At 48.4% G+C, this 13427-nt stretch overlaps 1 protein-coding gene across 5 annotated transcripts in view; it reads right to left on the minus strand.

Moving 5' to 3' along the window:
* LOC142495691 (ankyrin-1-like) overlaps positions 1 to 13427 on the minus strand; it is a 538760-nt gene that overhangs the window by 504145 nt on the left and 21188 nt on the right. The window contains exons 6-11 of one of the 5 annotated variants that reach the window (XM_075601503.1): positions 9859 to 10164; positions 9689 to 9761; positions 8739 to 8910; positions 6650 to 6733; positions 5820 to 5972; positions 5078 to 5213 (exon numbers count right to left, since the gene is read on the minus strand). In XM_075601503.1, coding sequence (XP_075457618.1) covers positions 5115 to 5213; positions 5820 to 5972; positions 6650 to 6733; positions 8739 to 8910; positions 9689 to 9761; positions 9859 to 10164 — 887 coding nt within the window. In that variant the 3' untranslated portion in view covers positions 5078 to 5114. Of the gene's footprint in view, positions 1 to 1082; positions 2431 to 5077; positions 5214 to 5819; positions 5973 to 6649; positions 6734 to 6931; positions 7510 to 8738; positions 8911 to 9688; positions 9762 to 9858; positions 10165 to 13427 lie in introns of those variants that run through there. The other 4 variants (XM_075601504.1, XM_075601505.1, XM_075601507.1 and 1 more) reach the window with 4 other exon arrangements.

Below are 13427 nucleotides of genomic sequence, written 5' to 3' on the forward strand. Positions count from 1 at the left end.
ACTCACTCACCCACCCACCCAGTCACTAACTCACTCACCCACCCACCCAGTCACTAGCTGAAACCCCGCTCACTAACCTCACTTACCCGCCCTCACTAACTCACCCGCCCGCTCACAAACTCACCCACCCAATCAACTAACTGACTAACTCACCCGCCCAGTCACTAACTCACCCAGTCACTAACTCACCCACCCACAGAGAGAGGGCAATTGGGAGCAGAGATAGGGGGAGCGGGACCATTCAATCCCGGGCAACGCCGGGTATATCAGCTAGTAACTACTATTACTGCATATAACCGCTCCCTATAGGTTATCCTGCTCCATATAGCTGCTCACCAAAACGTATCCTATTGCTCCATACAATTGCTCCCTATAATACCTTCTACTGTCTGAAATAACTACTAATGCTCCATATAAACGGTCCCTATAACTCCTCCTATTGTCCTAAATAACCCCTCCCTATAACGCGTCCTATTACTCCATAGAACCAGGTCCCCGTAACGTCTATTGCACCATAACTCCTATTGCACTATAAAACCCCTCCCTATCACTCCATATAACCCCTCTCTATAACTCCTCCTATAACTCCATATAACCCCTCCCTATAACCCCTATTGCACTATAAAACCCCTCCCTCTAACTCCATATAACCCCTCCCTATAACTCCATATAACCCCTCCCTATAACTCCTCCTATTACTCCATATAACCCCTCCCTATAACTCCATATAACCCCTCCCTATAACTCCTCCTATTACTCCATATAACCCCTGCTATTGCCCATATAACTCCTCATATTGCTCTATTGTGCCTAAGGCTACGCGCCGGCGACGTCAGGTGCGGTCGCTGGAAAAATCAAATAGAGATGACTTCCAGCGATCGCGACCAAGCCGTCGTGTCCGCGCTTACTATAAGCGCACGCGATGGCAGCAATGCATTTGTTTAGACGCGACGTCGCTGGCACTACAAGAGCAGCCTTAAGAGGTTGCATACTGTAGCTGTGGGCAGCAGTACCACCTTGTGGTAACTTTTCACATTGCAAGTACTCACTTAGCGCGGTTACACAGATGGGATGACTCAGGCTGAGATTATATTGCATAGTCTTTATTTCCCTATGAGCAGTTATTGTACAATCAGCTTATGCATATCAGAAATTGCATCTAAAAAGAGCGTTGGAGAGGTTGTGAGGGTGAGTGCTTTCTCTCTCCGGAGCAGGGCAGGAGGGTATGATTTGGGGTATTTGCAGTGTGGAGGGGTAGGTTAAAGTCCCTTAATATATAGAATCCTCCCCCTCCTCCCCTAAAGCTGTAACCACATTCCTGAGTCAGGGGGGCAGTTGCAATCCCACTTCCCCCCCCCCTCCCTCCTTATAATGAACATGCTGCACTGTATACTGATGAGCATCTCTATACACTTCCACTCCCTGATAATGTACATGCTGCACTATATAATTATATTGAGTATCTCTATACACTTCCTCCCACCGATAATGAACATGATGCACTGTATAATGATGCTGAGTATCTCTATACACTTCCAGTCCCTATAATAAACATGCTGCACTGTATAATGATGCTGAGTATCTCTATACACTTCCACCATGTAATAATGAACATGCTGCACTATATAGTGATGCTGAGTATATTCATACACTACCAATAGCCTGATAATAAGCATGCTGCACTGTATAAACATCTAGCCGTCTGAAAAAGAACATGCTGAGCTGTTTAATGATACTGAGTATCTACATACACTTTGTAGCCTCAAGAAAGTATGCCCTACATAATTGTACTGAGTATCTCTGACGAGAGCCATTTCGCTTTGAAGGAAACAGAACTGAAATTAGCCGCAAGATGCAGAACCCTTGCCATGTCTGCCCTGCCTACATTGTGCTGCGTCCTGGAACCTGCAGAAGAACTCGTATCCAGGGCTTGGGGTACTCTTATTGCTGTTTGTCAGGGTCTGCTGCTGTAATCATTGGAGAGGGCTCCACTAATATTGCTGAAGAGTGTATAGACATACTCGGAATTAATCTACACGGTAGGGTTATAGACACAAGCTTTTTGCAGTTAGGATGGGGCCGGGTTGGGGTTAACTGCCCCCACTTTTCTAATCCATTTCTCTAAATGCCCCCCTCCCCCCCTTGTGAGTGGTTAAACGATGTGTGGTAGGGGTGCTGCTCCCTCCTCATTCCCAATTGTCATCACATGCATATTACTCCGTAACATGCAGGATGCAAGTCTCATGCCATGAGCATACAGGGGGGCGTCTGCTTCAGACTTGTGGAGTGGGACCCCTCAATTTTTGGGGAAGGGGGGTGTCTGCTTATCAATGAGCGGGAAGGGCTTGAATTCTGTATGGATTAATTTTCTGTGGGGTGCAGTAAATGGCGGATGGGTCAGCTTCAGTAGCTTGTACTTGAGGTGAAATTCTAGGTAATGAGAGAGAAAGGGAGACAGTGGATTATTTATTGCAGAGATATTTTTCTAATTGAATTATGGCAGGTGTCTGGTACATGTGGCTGTTGTCACAGACTGGCGATCCCAATTAATACAAGCACAATGATTATGACTAACCAAATCAGCGCAAACACACACTGATCAATACTGATCAATACTGATATACACCGATTCATTCTGATCAATTCAAACACGCTGATCATATTACAAACACACTAATCAATTTAAACCCACACATACTGACTAATACTAATCAATATAAACCCACTGATCAATACAAACACGCTCATCAATACTAATCAGTACAAACACACTAATCAATTCAGACACAAGCTGATCCATTGTAATGATCTCTGTCCTGTTCTCTGCTCCCTACTGCCCCTTGTGTCCCCTGTACTGTCATGCCCCCATGCAAACCCCTCTCCTGCCCCCTTGCATCCGCTCATGCCCCACGCTCTACCCCTTCTCGTGCTCAATCCTGCCCCCTTCTGTCACCCGTCTCGTGTCCCCTGTTGTGCCTCTTTGTGTCTCGTGCCCCCGTTCTTTCCCCTTGTCCCCATCCCCCCCTCCTTGTGCCCCCGTCCTGCCCCCTTCTTGTACCCCATAGTGTCCCTTGTCTTGTGCACCGTCCTGCCCTCTTGTATTCACCCGTCCTGCCCTGTGTGTTTTGCGTCCCCCATTCTGCCCCCTTGTGTCCCTCGTCCTGCCCCTCCCCTTGTGCCCCCATCATGCCCTCTTTCCTTCCCTGCCCCTTGTGCCCCACGTCTTGTCCCCCACCTCCTTATGCCTCCCATCCTGCCCCTCCTCCCTTGTGTCCCCCATCCTGCCCGGTCCTGCCCTTGATGCCCGGTCCTGCCCCATCGTGTCCCCTTTCCTGTCATACGTGTCTCGTGCCCTCCCTCCCTGGCCTTCTTGTGTGCCCCCGTCCTGTGCTGGGAGGACAAACCCGCTGACAGTTGTCACTTCTCTATATTTATCCCTGCCTAGGACAGGCCTGCCATTCCTGTCAGTTTATGGTCACATCCCCGCTGTGTCCTGTAATGGAGGAGGGGCCCGGCTCCTGCTTTGACTGGCCGGAGAGTGGGCATGAGAAGGGGATTATCAGGTGATAATTCATACGGACACGAAGGGACAAAGTGACAACCAGAAGGCTGCCTGCAAGGAATACGTGTACATACAGTACTTGTGCATGTACAGTATTTGTACACACACATTATGTATATCTATATAAACACACATATATGTATATCTATATATATATATATATATATATATATATATATATATATATATATATACACACACATCTATTTATACATATATATCTACACACACACACACACACACACACACACACACACACACACACACACACACACACACACACACACACACACACACACACACACAATTCTGACTGTGTGTGGGCAGATCTGCATATCTATCAATATTAATATCATACCTATCTATAATATATAGATTATATACATAAAATCTATATTTTATATCCATCATATATCTGTTTATTAAATGTATATCTATCTATACACACACTTATCAATCATATGTATGGATAGATGGATAGATGGATAGATGGATAGATGGATAGATGGATAGATGGATAGATGGATAGATGGATAGATGGATAGATGGATAGATGGATAGATGGATAGATGGATAGATGGATAGATGGATAGATGGATAGATGGATAGATGGATAGATGGATAGATGGATAGATGGATGATGGATGGATGGATGGATGGATAGATGGATAGATGGATAGATGGATATATGTATATCAATCCATCTATATAACGAGAGAAGAGGAGGTGTGTTAGAGGAAAAATATGTAAAGAAAGAGAGAGGAGGGGAGTGAGTGAGGGTGAGTGGGGGGTGATGGGTGAGAGCGTGAGTGGGGGGGGAGAGAGTGAGAAAGACAAGGAAGAGAGAGAGGAGGAGTAAAAGAGAGGCGGAGGGAGGAATAGAGACAGACATGAGACACAGAGTTGAGACAGCGAGTGGTGATGGGGAATCATCCCTGCAGGAAAATGTGCTACCTCCACATCAAGCCCTTTCGGGTGAAACATGTCAGTGTAGCCTCTCTCCATTTTTTTACAATATATCGTTTTTTGTCACCCTCTTGGCGTCATTATATTTTTGCGGTGCGGCAGTCCTCTTGGCATCATGCCAGGTTTTTCTATACCTCCACATCAGGGTGAGAAGGTGTTTGGGGTAATAGGAGGTGGTCCCATTTCGGGTGTTACGTGTGAATTAGGGGGCATCACAGCTGTTTGGGGGTTACTGATTAGCATATCACCTCCCGGTATAAAGGGGTGTCTCGGTTTTTTGGATGTCCCAGTTATTGGGGTATTCCTAATGCTGGGTCTTACCTTGGAATACAAGGTATGTCAAAAAGGTGTCACTTTTTTAGGGGTGTCACTTTTTTAGGGGTGTCACTTTTTTAGGGGTGTCACTTTTTTAGGGGTGTCACTTTTTTAGGTGGTGTGACAGTTTGGAGGTGTCACTTTTTGAGTTGTTACAGTGTTTGGGGGTGTAACATCAGGGTGCCAGGACGTGTCACTGTTTAGCAGTGTCACTGTTAGCAGGGGTGTTTACCTGGGGGTCCCAGTTTTGTGGTGTCTCGGTTTTGGGGCATCACTGTAGCACACGTTTGGTGCCGGCTCGTTTCACAATCTGCGCCCCCTTTCTCCCGTCTCCGACCTCTGACCTCAGAGTGTCACGCTCGTCCTCTGCCTGCCATGAGCAGCACGGGAGGGGACACAGAGGAGTGAGAAGGGGACACGGTGACAGAGGAATAAGGGGACACAGTGACATGGAGGAGTGAGCGGGGACATAGAAGACAGAGACACAAGAGGGGAGGACAGTGATAAAAAGGGACAAAAAGAAATAGGGGAAATAGAATTCAAACAAAAGACATGGAGAGAAAGGGGAAAAGAGGGATAAAGACAGGGAGGAGGTGAGGAAGAGAAAGGGGAAGGAGAAAGAAAGATAGAGAGGGGCAGAGAGATAGGTGCTATATAGAGGATGATGGGTGGTAGATAGAGCTGGCTTATATCAGTGGTGGATGGTAGGGGTGGTAATAGAGGTGGTATGTGGTATACAGGAGGTGGTGGATGAATATAGATGTTGGGGTGGGTGATCTATAGAATAGGGTTGGTATATAGAGGCAATGGGTGGTATATAGAGGCGATATAGGAATAGGAGTGGTATGTAGATGATATGGTGGGTGGTCTATAGAGGCGTGTGAGATATAGAGGTGTTGGCTGGTATATAGAATAGGGGTGGTATATAGAGGCGGTGGGCGGTATATTGAATAGGGTGGTACATAGAGGTCGGTACCTCTCGGTGCAGCACTGCATACTTCAGGTAGTTGGGGGCCTCAGACTCCAGTTCTTCTGCCTCCTGCAGGGTCCCCTCGATCAGAAGATCCTCGTTATCCCCCAAATCTGTTGCCCCTGGGGGCCCCACCCTGCGTAAGACCTTCCGAACTGTCTGCAGGGGACGTCAATGGGAGCAGTGACACGTGGGGACACACAGTAATAATTCACACACATACAGGGAAACACACAGGAACACACAATGTGACACATGGGGACACACAATTTATACACATATAGGGGGACCACGCAGTGATATGTTGTGTAGAACACAGTGATATGCACAGTGACCACACAGTGACATTCAGTGAGACCCAGTAACAGTGTCACGGGGAGACACACACAGAAAACATATACTGTATAGGGACACAGGGACCACACTGCCATGCGGGTACACACGGAGTAATGTAGTAATGCACAGACAGGGGAATAGAGTGACACATGCAGGAACATATACAGGAACATATACAGGAACACACAGGGATAGTAAGTGTGATACACACAGTAACTTGCAAATATAGTGACATGCAATGACACAAAAGTGATATTGACTTGCTGGGACACCATGGACATGACACACAAACACACACAGTGACACACAGACAGATTCAGGGATATACAAAGGGGAATGCAGTGACAATTAGGGACACACAAGACACACTGACACACAAACAAGCAATGACACAGGGCATGAAGAGATATTCAATGGCAAACACAGTGATACACACAGAGGAACACGAATTACAAGATCATTGTCACACATATACAGTAGTGTTGTAAAGTGACACACACCTTTTTTGTCACAATGTTCCCTTGCTCATCTGTGAACTCTTCCTCTGTCACCTGCTCCCCAGGAATGTCAGGGCCCTCGTTCCCCTAAAACAGACGGGGCAGTTATTTAGCTCACTGGGGGCGTATGTATATATGTATATACAAGGACAACGTGATACACCCAGGAGAAACAAACTGGTATTAATGGGATATGGTATGCAGGCTCCGTCCTATAAACGCAGACACTGACAACAGAAAAATCCTATTGTACATATGGGCTAAACTATGGTGTCCCCCAGTTACCTTGACAATGACCCTCCTCCGCACAACCTTGGTAGTCAGCGTCTCCTCGTCGTCCTCTCCCCCCCCCTCCCCCAGCTCACGGTCCAGCTCCGCGTGGAGCCTGCCGAGCACAAATTTCCCGGCCCCGCGAGCGATGTGCACGACGTTCTGACAGCTCACCACGAAGAACCCAATCAGTACAGCGCTCACCCCCAACTCCGTCAGGAACCCCCACATGCTGCCCTGCTAACAGTAACCCCCTCTTCAAAGAACGAGATCTCGGGATATGTTCCACTTTAAAATAACTGAGGTCCAGGGATATCCCGTAATTGGGATCTTGGGATATCTGTCCCCTAAAATAACTGATGTAGGGATATTCTTCCCCTTCGAGATAACTACTGAACCCAAAACTGCAGTCTCCCTACTAAAAATCTCCCAAATCTGTCCTCTTGAAATCAGATCCAGGTTGAGCCCAAAAAACAGGCGCAGCTTCAATCTCCCCCTCTCCCTCACACTTGGTAAGGGATCAGGGGGGGGGGGGGAGTGAGTCCTGGGTGACTGCTCAGGGACTGATGTGTCTCTGTCTGTGTGTGTCATCTGTCTGTGGGAAGGGATGAAACCGGACCCCAGGGGGAGGGCACAGGGTGGAGGGACATTGAATATCCACCGGGAATGAGGGGAGGGGGGGGGGAGATGGGGAAGGATGACCTCAGAGCTGCACTGAAAGTCACTTGGTGCCAGCAAAGTTCTCAAACATTTATATCCATCTATATCGCTATGTGTTTCATTGCGTGCATCCCTCTCTCTCTCTCTCTCTCTGCGTGTGCATCCCTCCCTCCCTCTCTCTCTCTCTCTCTCTCTCTCCCTCTGCGTGTGCATCCCTCTCTCTCTCTCTCTGCGTGTGCATCCCTCTCTCTCTCTCTCTCTCTCTGCGTGTGCCTCCCTCTCTCTCTCTCTCTGCGTGTGCATCCCTCCCTCCCTCCCTCCCTCTTTCTCTCTCTCTCTCTGCGTGTGCATCCCTCTCTCTCTCTCTCTCTCTCTCTCTCTCTCTCTCTCTGCGTGTGCATCCCTCCCTCCCTCTCTCTCTCTCCCTCTCTGCGTGTGTATTCCTCTCTCTACGTGTGTATCCCTCCCTCGCGCGCGCGTGCGCACTCTCTTTACTTGTGTATCCTTCTCTCTCTGCGTGTGTATCCCTCTACCTCTCTGGGTGTATACCTGTCTATATAATCATGCTCTCTCTCCCTCTCTCTGTATCGATCTGTCTCTGTGTGGGAGATTTAGTAAGCATCGATAAGAAGTATTGGAGCTCAATCAGTTAATGCAAAGCTCAGCTCCGACACCAGTTATTAGGCCTTAGTGAATCTCCTCCTGTTTATCTGCCTGTCTCTCTGTGTATATCTGTCTATCCGTGTTCTGGATTAATACATTTTTTCAAAATGGAAAGCTTTAGAGCAGATCGGTGTAAAGCGCAGACCTGCAGATTGGACAGAAACTCACCAGATTAAAAAAAACAAAAAACGTCACTCCCACGCGTTTCGCTCCAGTTGGTGCCTTCTCAAGGAGTAATGGGCCTGTCGGCCTGTATCTGTCTATTTGCTGTACAAAGATCCCAGTTCTTCGCCTTACCATTGTTATATAGCCTTGCAATAAGTATACCATGCAGGTGCCGGAACTACATTCCGATATACACCTTGGAGCCAAGTGAGGATTTACAGGGGGCAGGTTACATTCAGGGAATATCACCCCGGGGAGATGTACAGGGTCACCGCTGGGCAATAAGGTGCTCAGGAGGTTGGTTACCCTCAGTATTATCACCCAGTGTACTTACCACACACAGCCCCCTTCCGCTAACGCTGTACACTGTGCTTTGCTGCGTGACCCTAATTCTTGCGCTCCCCTTGACGGGTGGATGAAGCTCCTCATAGGTCAGGGGGGCACTGTTGTCATGGCAGGTTGAGCGGGAGGGAGAGGAGGGGGCATCTGCGTTCAAGTCCAGCTCCCTAAAGATCAACGGGACAGAGGGGGTAACACGTACCAAAACCCCAGAGATACCCAATAACCCATTTAGAAGGGTATATATATATACATATATATATATGTGTGGTGTGGTGTGTGTAAACACATACACACGTATTCACTGTCTGTGCGTATCTCTGTGCGATTCTCTTGGTCTCTGTGCGTATATCTCTATATCTGTCACACACTACTAGGACAATAAGGCACTCGTACGGTGGATGTCCCTGGTTACATCATTCTAAGAGGCCATGGTGTGTTAGTATATGGGCAATAGGGCACTCAGAAGTTGGATTCACTCAACAATATCATTCCAAGTGCGGTTTGGAATCGTTTAGGCACAGGAGCGAGTCAATAATACATTCAGCAGTTGGGTTACCCTCTGTAATATAACCTTGAAGGTCTGTACAAGTTCAGTACGTCGGCAATATGGAGTTGGGCCACCCTTAGTAATATTACCCCTAGAGCTATTCAGTGTCACTGTCAGGGCAATAAGGCACTCAGCAATTGGGTAACATTACTCCCAGGGCTGCTTAGTGTCACTGCATTTAGGCACTCAGTGTTTTAGAATAACCTTAGTAATAGCTCTAAGGGCTATTCAGTGTCACTGTCAGGGTAATAAGGCACATGGTAGATGGGTTATGCTGAGAAATATTATTCAGTCAGGGCAATAAGGCACTCTGGAGTTGGTTTACCCTAGGTTATATTACTCCAAGGACTGCTTAGTGTTACTGTCGGGGTAATAAGGCAGTCGAGCTGGCTTACCTCTCCACACTGCCCCCTGTTACCCAGCACGTGGTGGGAGTCTCCGTAATCCGAGCCTGCACCCTCTCTGGGCCTGCAACGAGACATATGGACAGGTTGTTTAGCAACCACCATCCATCACCACCCCCTCTCTCACTCACGCTTTCCCACCGCGACCTTTAACCTCTGACCTCCATCATCTGCCTCCTCCTCCAGGTCAGGGGAGCCCGAGGATGGGCGCAGTGGGGGATCCCACTCATCATCAGCTTTGCTGCACTCCAGGGATGAGTCCTCAGGGGCCACAAGGGAGGGGGACAGACCCGAAGCCCAAAGCGGCAGGTCGGGCAGGTCCAGCAGCCCGTCGGGCTCCGCCGTCGCCATGGGGACACCGTCCAAAATGGCCACCTCACTCCAGTACTGTTCCAGCCGCAGGGGCGAGGGGAGGGAATAGTTGAGGGAGGCCGGGGAGAGCAGCTCGTCCTGCGTCAGGGGGTGACCTGTGGGGGGCAGGGCGGGGAAGGGGTCGTCACATACACTCGCCCCAAATAAAGCAGCTGGTAACTCCCCCCCCCCCCCAACACTCCCCGTCTCCCTTCCCACCATCAGCCTGGCTTGATGTAATCATGTGACTTTGGTCAAGAGCTTGTGTTCTAATGCTAACCTCTACTGCATTCTGGGTAGCAGTTGCCCTTGTATTTCTACAGACATCAACTCTTGTTGATTTTCTGATAAAATCACATTTTGGGGGGTTTAGAACCCCAAATCTTCGGTGGTTGATATCTACAGTGGAATGGTTAATTGATCCAGAGAAACTGCGTTTTCGCTCTCTTTCTATCCCCATCTCTCTGTCTTCCTATCACTCCCGTCTTTTCTTGACCACTTTCTATATCTCCTAGTGTCCATGTCCCTCTATTAAAGGGTCAGTCCCGCGTAGGACCAAAGTGATCTAATGATAGTGACATGTTTAATGGGTTAAAAGGATTAGTTCCACAAAGGACCAAAGTGACGGTGACATTTAATGGGTTAAAGGGCCGGTCCCAGGTAAAATCAAAGTGTACCCAGAGTACCACTACTATTCCTCAGACAGTGAGATATTAATTTGGTTAACCATTAGTTAGGCATATTGGGCATAAATGTTGAACATAAAAAATAGTCGTTCTGCGGGTTTGTAATGTAAATAAAAGTAGTGGCACTGTGGGTGTGTAAATAAAAAAAGTGGTAGTCTGAGTGTGTAAACAAACAATACTTTGGGTTTGTAAATAGAAAATAAAAGAAGCGGTACTCTGGGTGTGTTAATAAATAGCAGTGGTACTCTGCGTGTGTAAATAATGTAGCGGGGCCCTGGGTGTGTAAATAAGAAGTGGTGTTACTCCATACCACCCCACTTTGAGCACCGGATTAAAGTAAGATATAGGCTCAGCTCCCTGCACTATATACAGGGATGTGTGAATGTGCTGAATCCGCAGACTCAGAAATCCCTTGTCCCCCCAGCTGTTTCAGCTATCAGTGGTGACAGCAGTCCTGCCACGCGTCATACCCTGCCTGCTGCTTTTAGTAACTGGAAGCCCTACACAGGGAAGCGAAAGATGACCTCCTGCCAGTCTTCCGCCCCCACCCTCCTTTATCACACACACACCATCACACACACGCCCCCACCCCCCTCACACCCCAGTAATGTCACCCCACAGAACACACATATAGATAGACATACACAGATCCACATATAAATACGTACATGCATAACTACTGTATACACATATAAATATAAAAAAAGATATATATACACAGACAATCAGATACAAACACACAATCAGATACAAACACAAATAGAGGTACAGACACACAACTACAGATACACATCCAAACACATATTCAGCAGCCTTGAGCCTTTAGTGGCAGAGCACCATGACCATGGATGGGACTAGGCTCCCCTCTCACCTTTGCGTGGGTAGCATCCTCCCTAGCCTCACTCTCGCACTCCCCCCCCCCTCCTCCTTCAGGCTGCGTGGGTGACATGTTCAAAAGGGTGGGGAAGGGTTTGGCTACGGGCCAGGAAGGTGATATAGGGTCAGAGGCAGTGGCGCAAGGTCAATAATTGAACATGTCCATCGCAGAACTGATCGATCGGCTGCAGGCCGAAGCATTGGGTCACGAAGAGGGGGTGGCTCCGGCGCCAGCTCTCCAGCCTGCTGGGAGCAGCGGTAACAGAAGGAGAGAATGGGTAGCTTGGTTGCAACAACACCGGATCGCTGGTGGGAGAGGAAGAGGCTGCAAGACCAAGCCGTGAGTGGCGGCTGCCTGCACAGGTGAGTACAGGCGGTGGAAGGGCACATAGAATGGAGAGGTAGTCGGGCAGGCTCGCGAGGCTACCCGCGTGGCTGTCGGATGATGTGAAGGAGGGGAGGCATGGTGGGCCTCACGTAATGCCGCCCGAGGTGCGGGTCATGCCGAAGCATGGAGCTATGAGGAGAGTTTAGGGGAGGGTTCTGGCAAGTGGCAGGAGAGTTCAGACGGGCCTGAGAAGGAACACAGCAGCTCAGAGAACAGCTGGGGGTAAGAGGGGGGCTTCGGCCTCCCAGAGCTCCCCTAAGTTTTCCCCTTTCACCTGTGGCAGTGGCTGAACCACAGGAGGCAGGCTCTGGGTCAAAGGTACATGAACAAAAATATTAAGTGCGCAGCTACTATTATCTACTGTGTAATTAACCCAGTAAAACACCAACTGGTGAAGTGAATAAACAAATAAATATGCAACCGCTATAGAACTGGCGTCTGCAGCTGAAGTAATAAGAGTAGAGGAACCCCTAAAGCAACTGAAAAAAAAGAACAAAAGCGCAAACGCACATAGTGAAGTACGCAAAGTAAATATATATATATTTTAGGGTAAGATATCTGCGTACATCAGATTAAAATGTTACCAGCAATTCATGTACATAGACATGGGTGATTAGAAGTAGTGCAGCTGCCGCCAACCATCTGGGGATTTTCTTTACTGCATCAAGGCACACCCCCACAGCTGAAGATAAGCCTCCGTTTGCGTCCGTCTTTGGGTTGAAGGAGTCTTTAGTAGGACTTTGCTTAAGGGAGGCTTCGTTCTGCTCTCCCAGGCTCCTTGCCCGGCGCCGACAGCGATGGAGGTTAGCAGCTTCTCGGGCAAGCTGTTACCTCAAATGTCCCGTATTTCCTGTGCGTACGGCCGCAAAGTGAGGACGGCCGTAAAGTGTTGTAAGTTTTACCGCACTGTTCACAATCGCGGGTAAATGTCTAGGAGAATCGGCTCCACGTAGTAACAGAAGAGTCAGCTGGCACACAGATCAATATTAAAAAGTGATAATTCGGGCTAAAATTTATCCAACGCGTTTCGAAGCGCAAGCTTCTTCATCATCATCACCTGATGAAGAAGCTTGCGCTTCGAAACGCGTTGGATAAATTTTAGCCCGAATTATCACTTTTTAATATTGATCTGTGTGCCAGCTGACTCTTCTGTTACTACGTGGAGCAGATTCTCCTAGACATTTACCCGCGATTGTGAACAGTGCGGTAAAACTTACAACACTTTACGGCCGTCCTCACTTTGCGGCCGTACGCACAGGAAATACGGGACACTTGAGGTAACAGCTTGCCCGAGAAGCTGCTAACCTCCATCGCTGTCGGCGCCGGGCAAGGAGCCTGGGAGAGCAGAACGAAGCCTCCCTTAAGCAAAGTCCTACTAAAGATTCCTTCAACCCAAAGACGGACGCAAACGGAGGCTTATCTTCAGCTG

The sequence above is a fragment of the Ascaphus truei genome, chromosome 5 (assembly GCF_040206685.1).
Source record: "Ascaphus truei isolate aAscTru1 chromosome 5, aAscTru1.hap1, whole genome shotgun sequence".
NCBI lineage: Eukaryota > Metazoa > Chordata > Amphibia > Anura > Ascaphidae > Ascaphus > Ascaphus truei.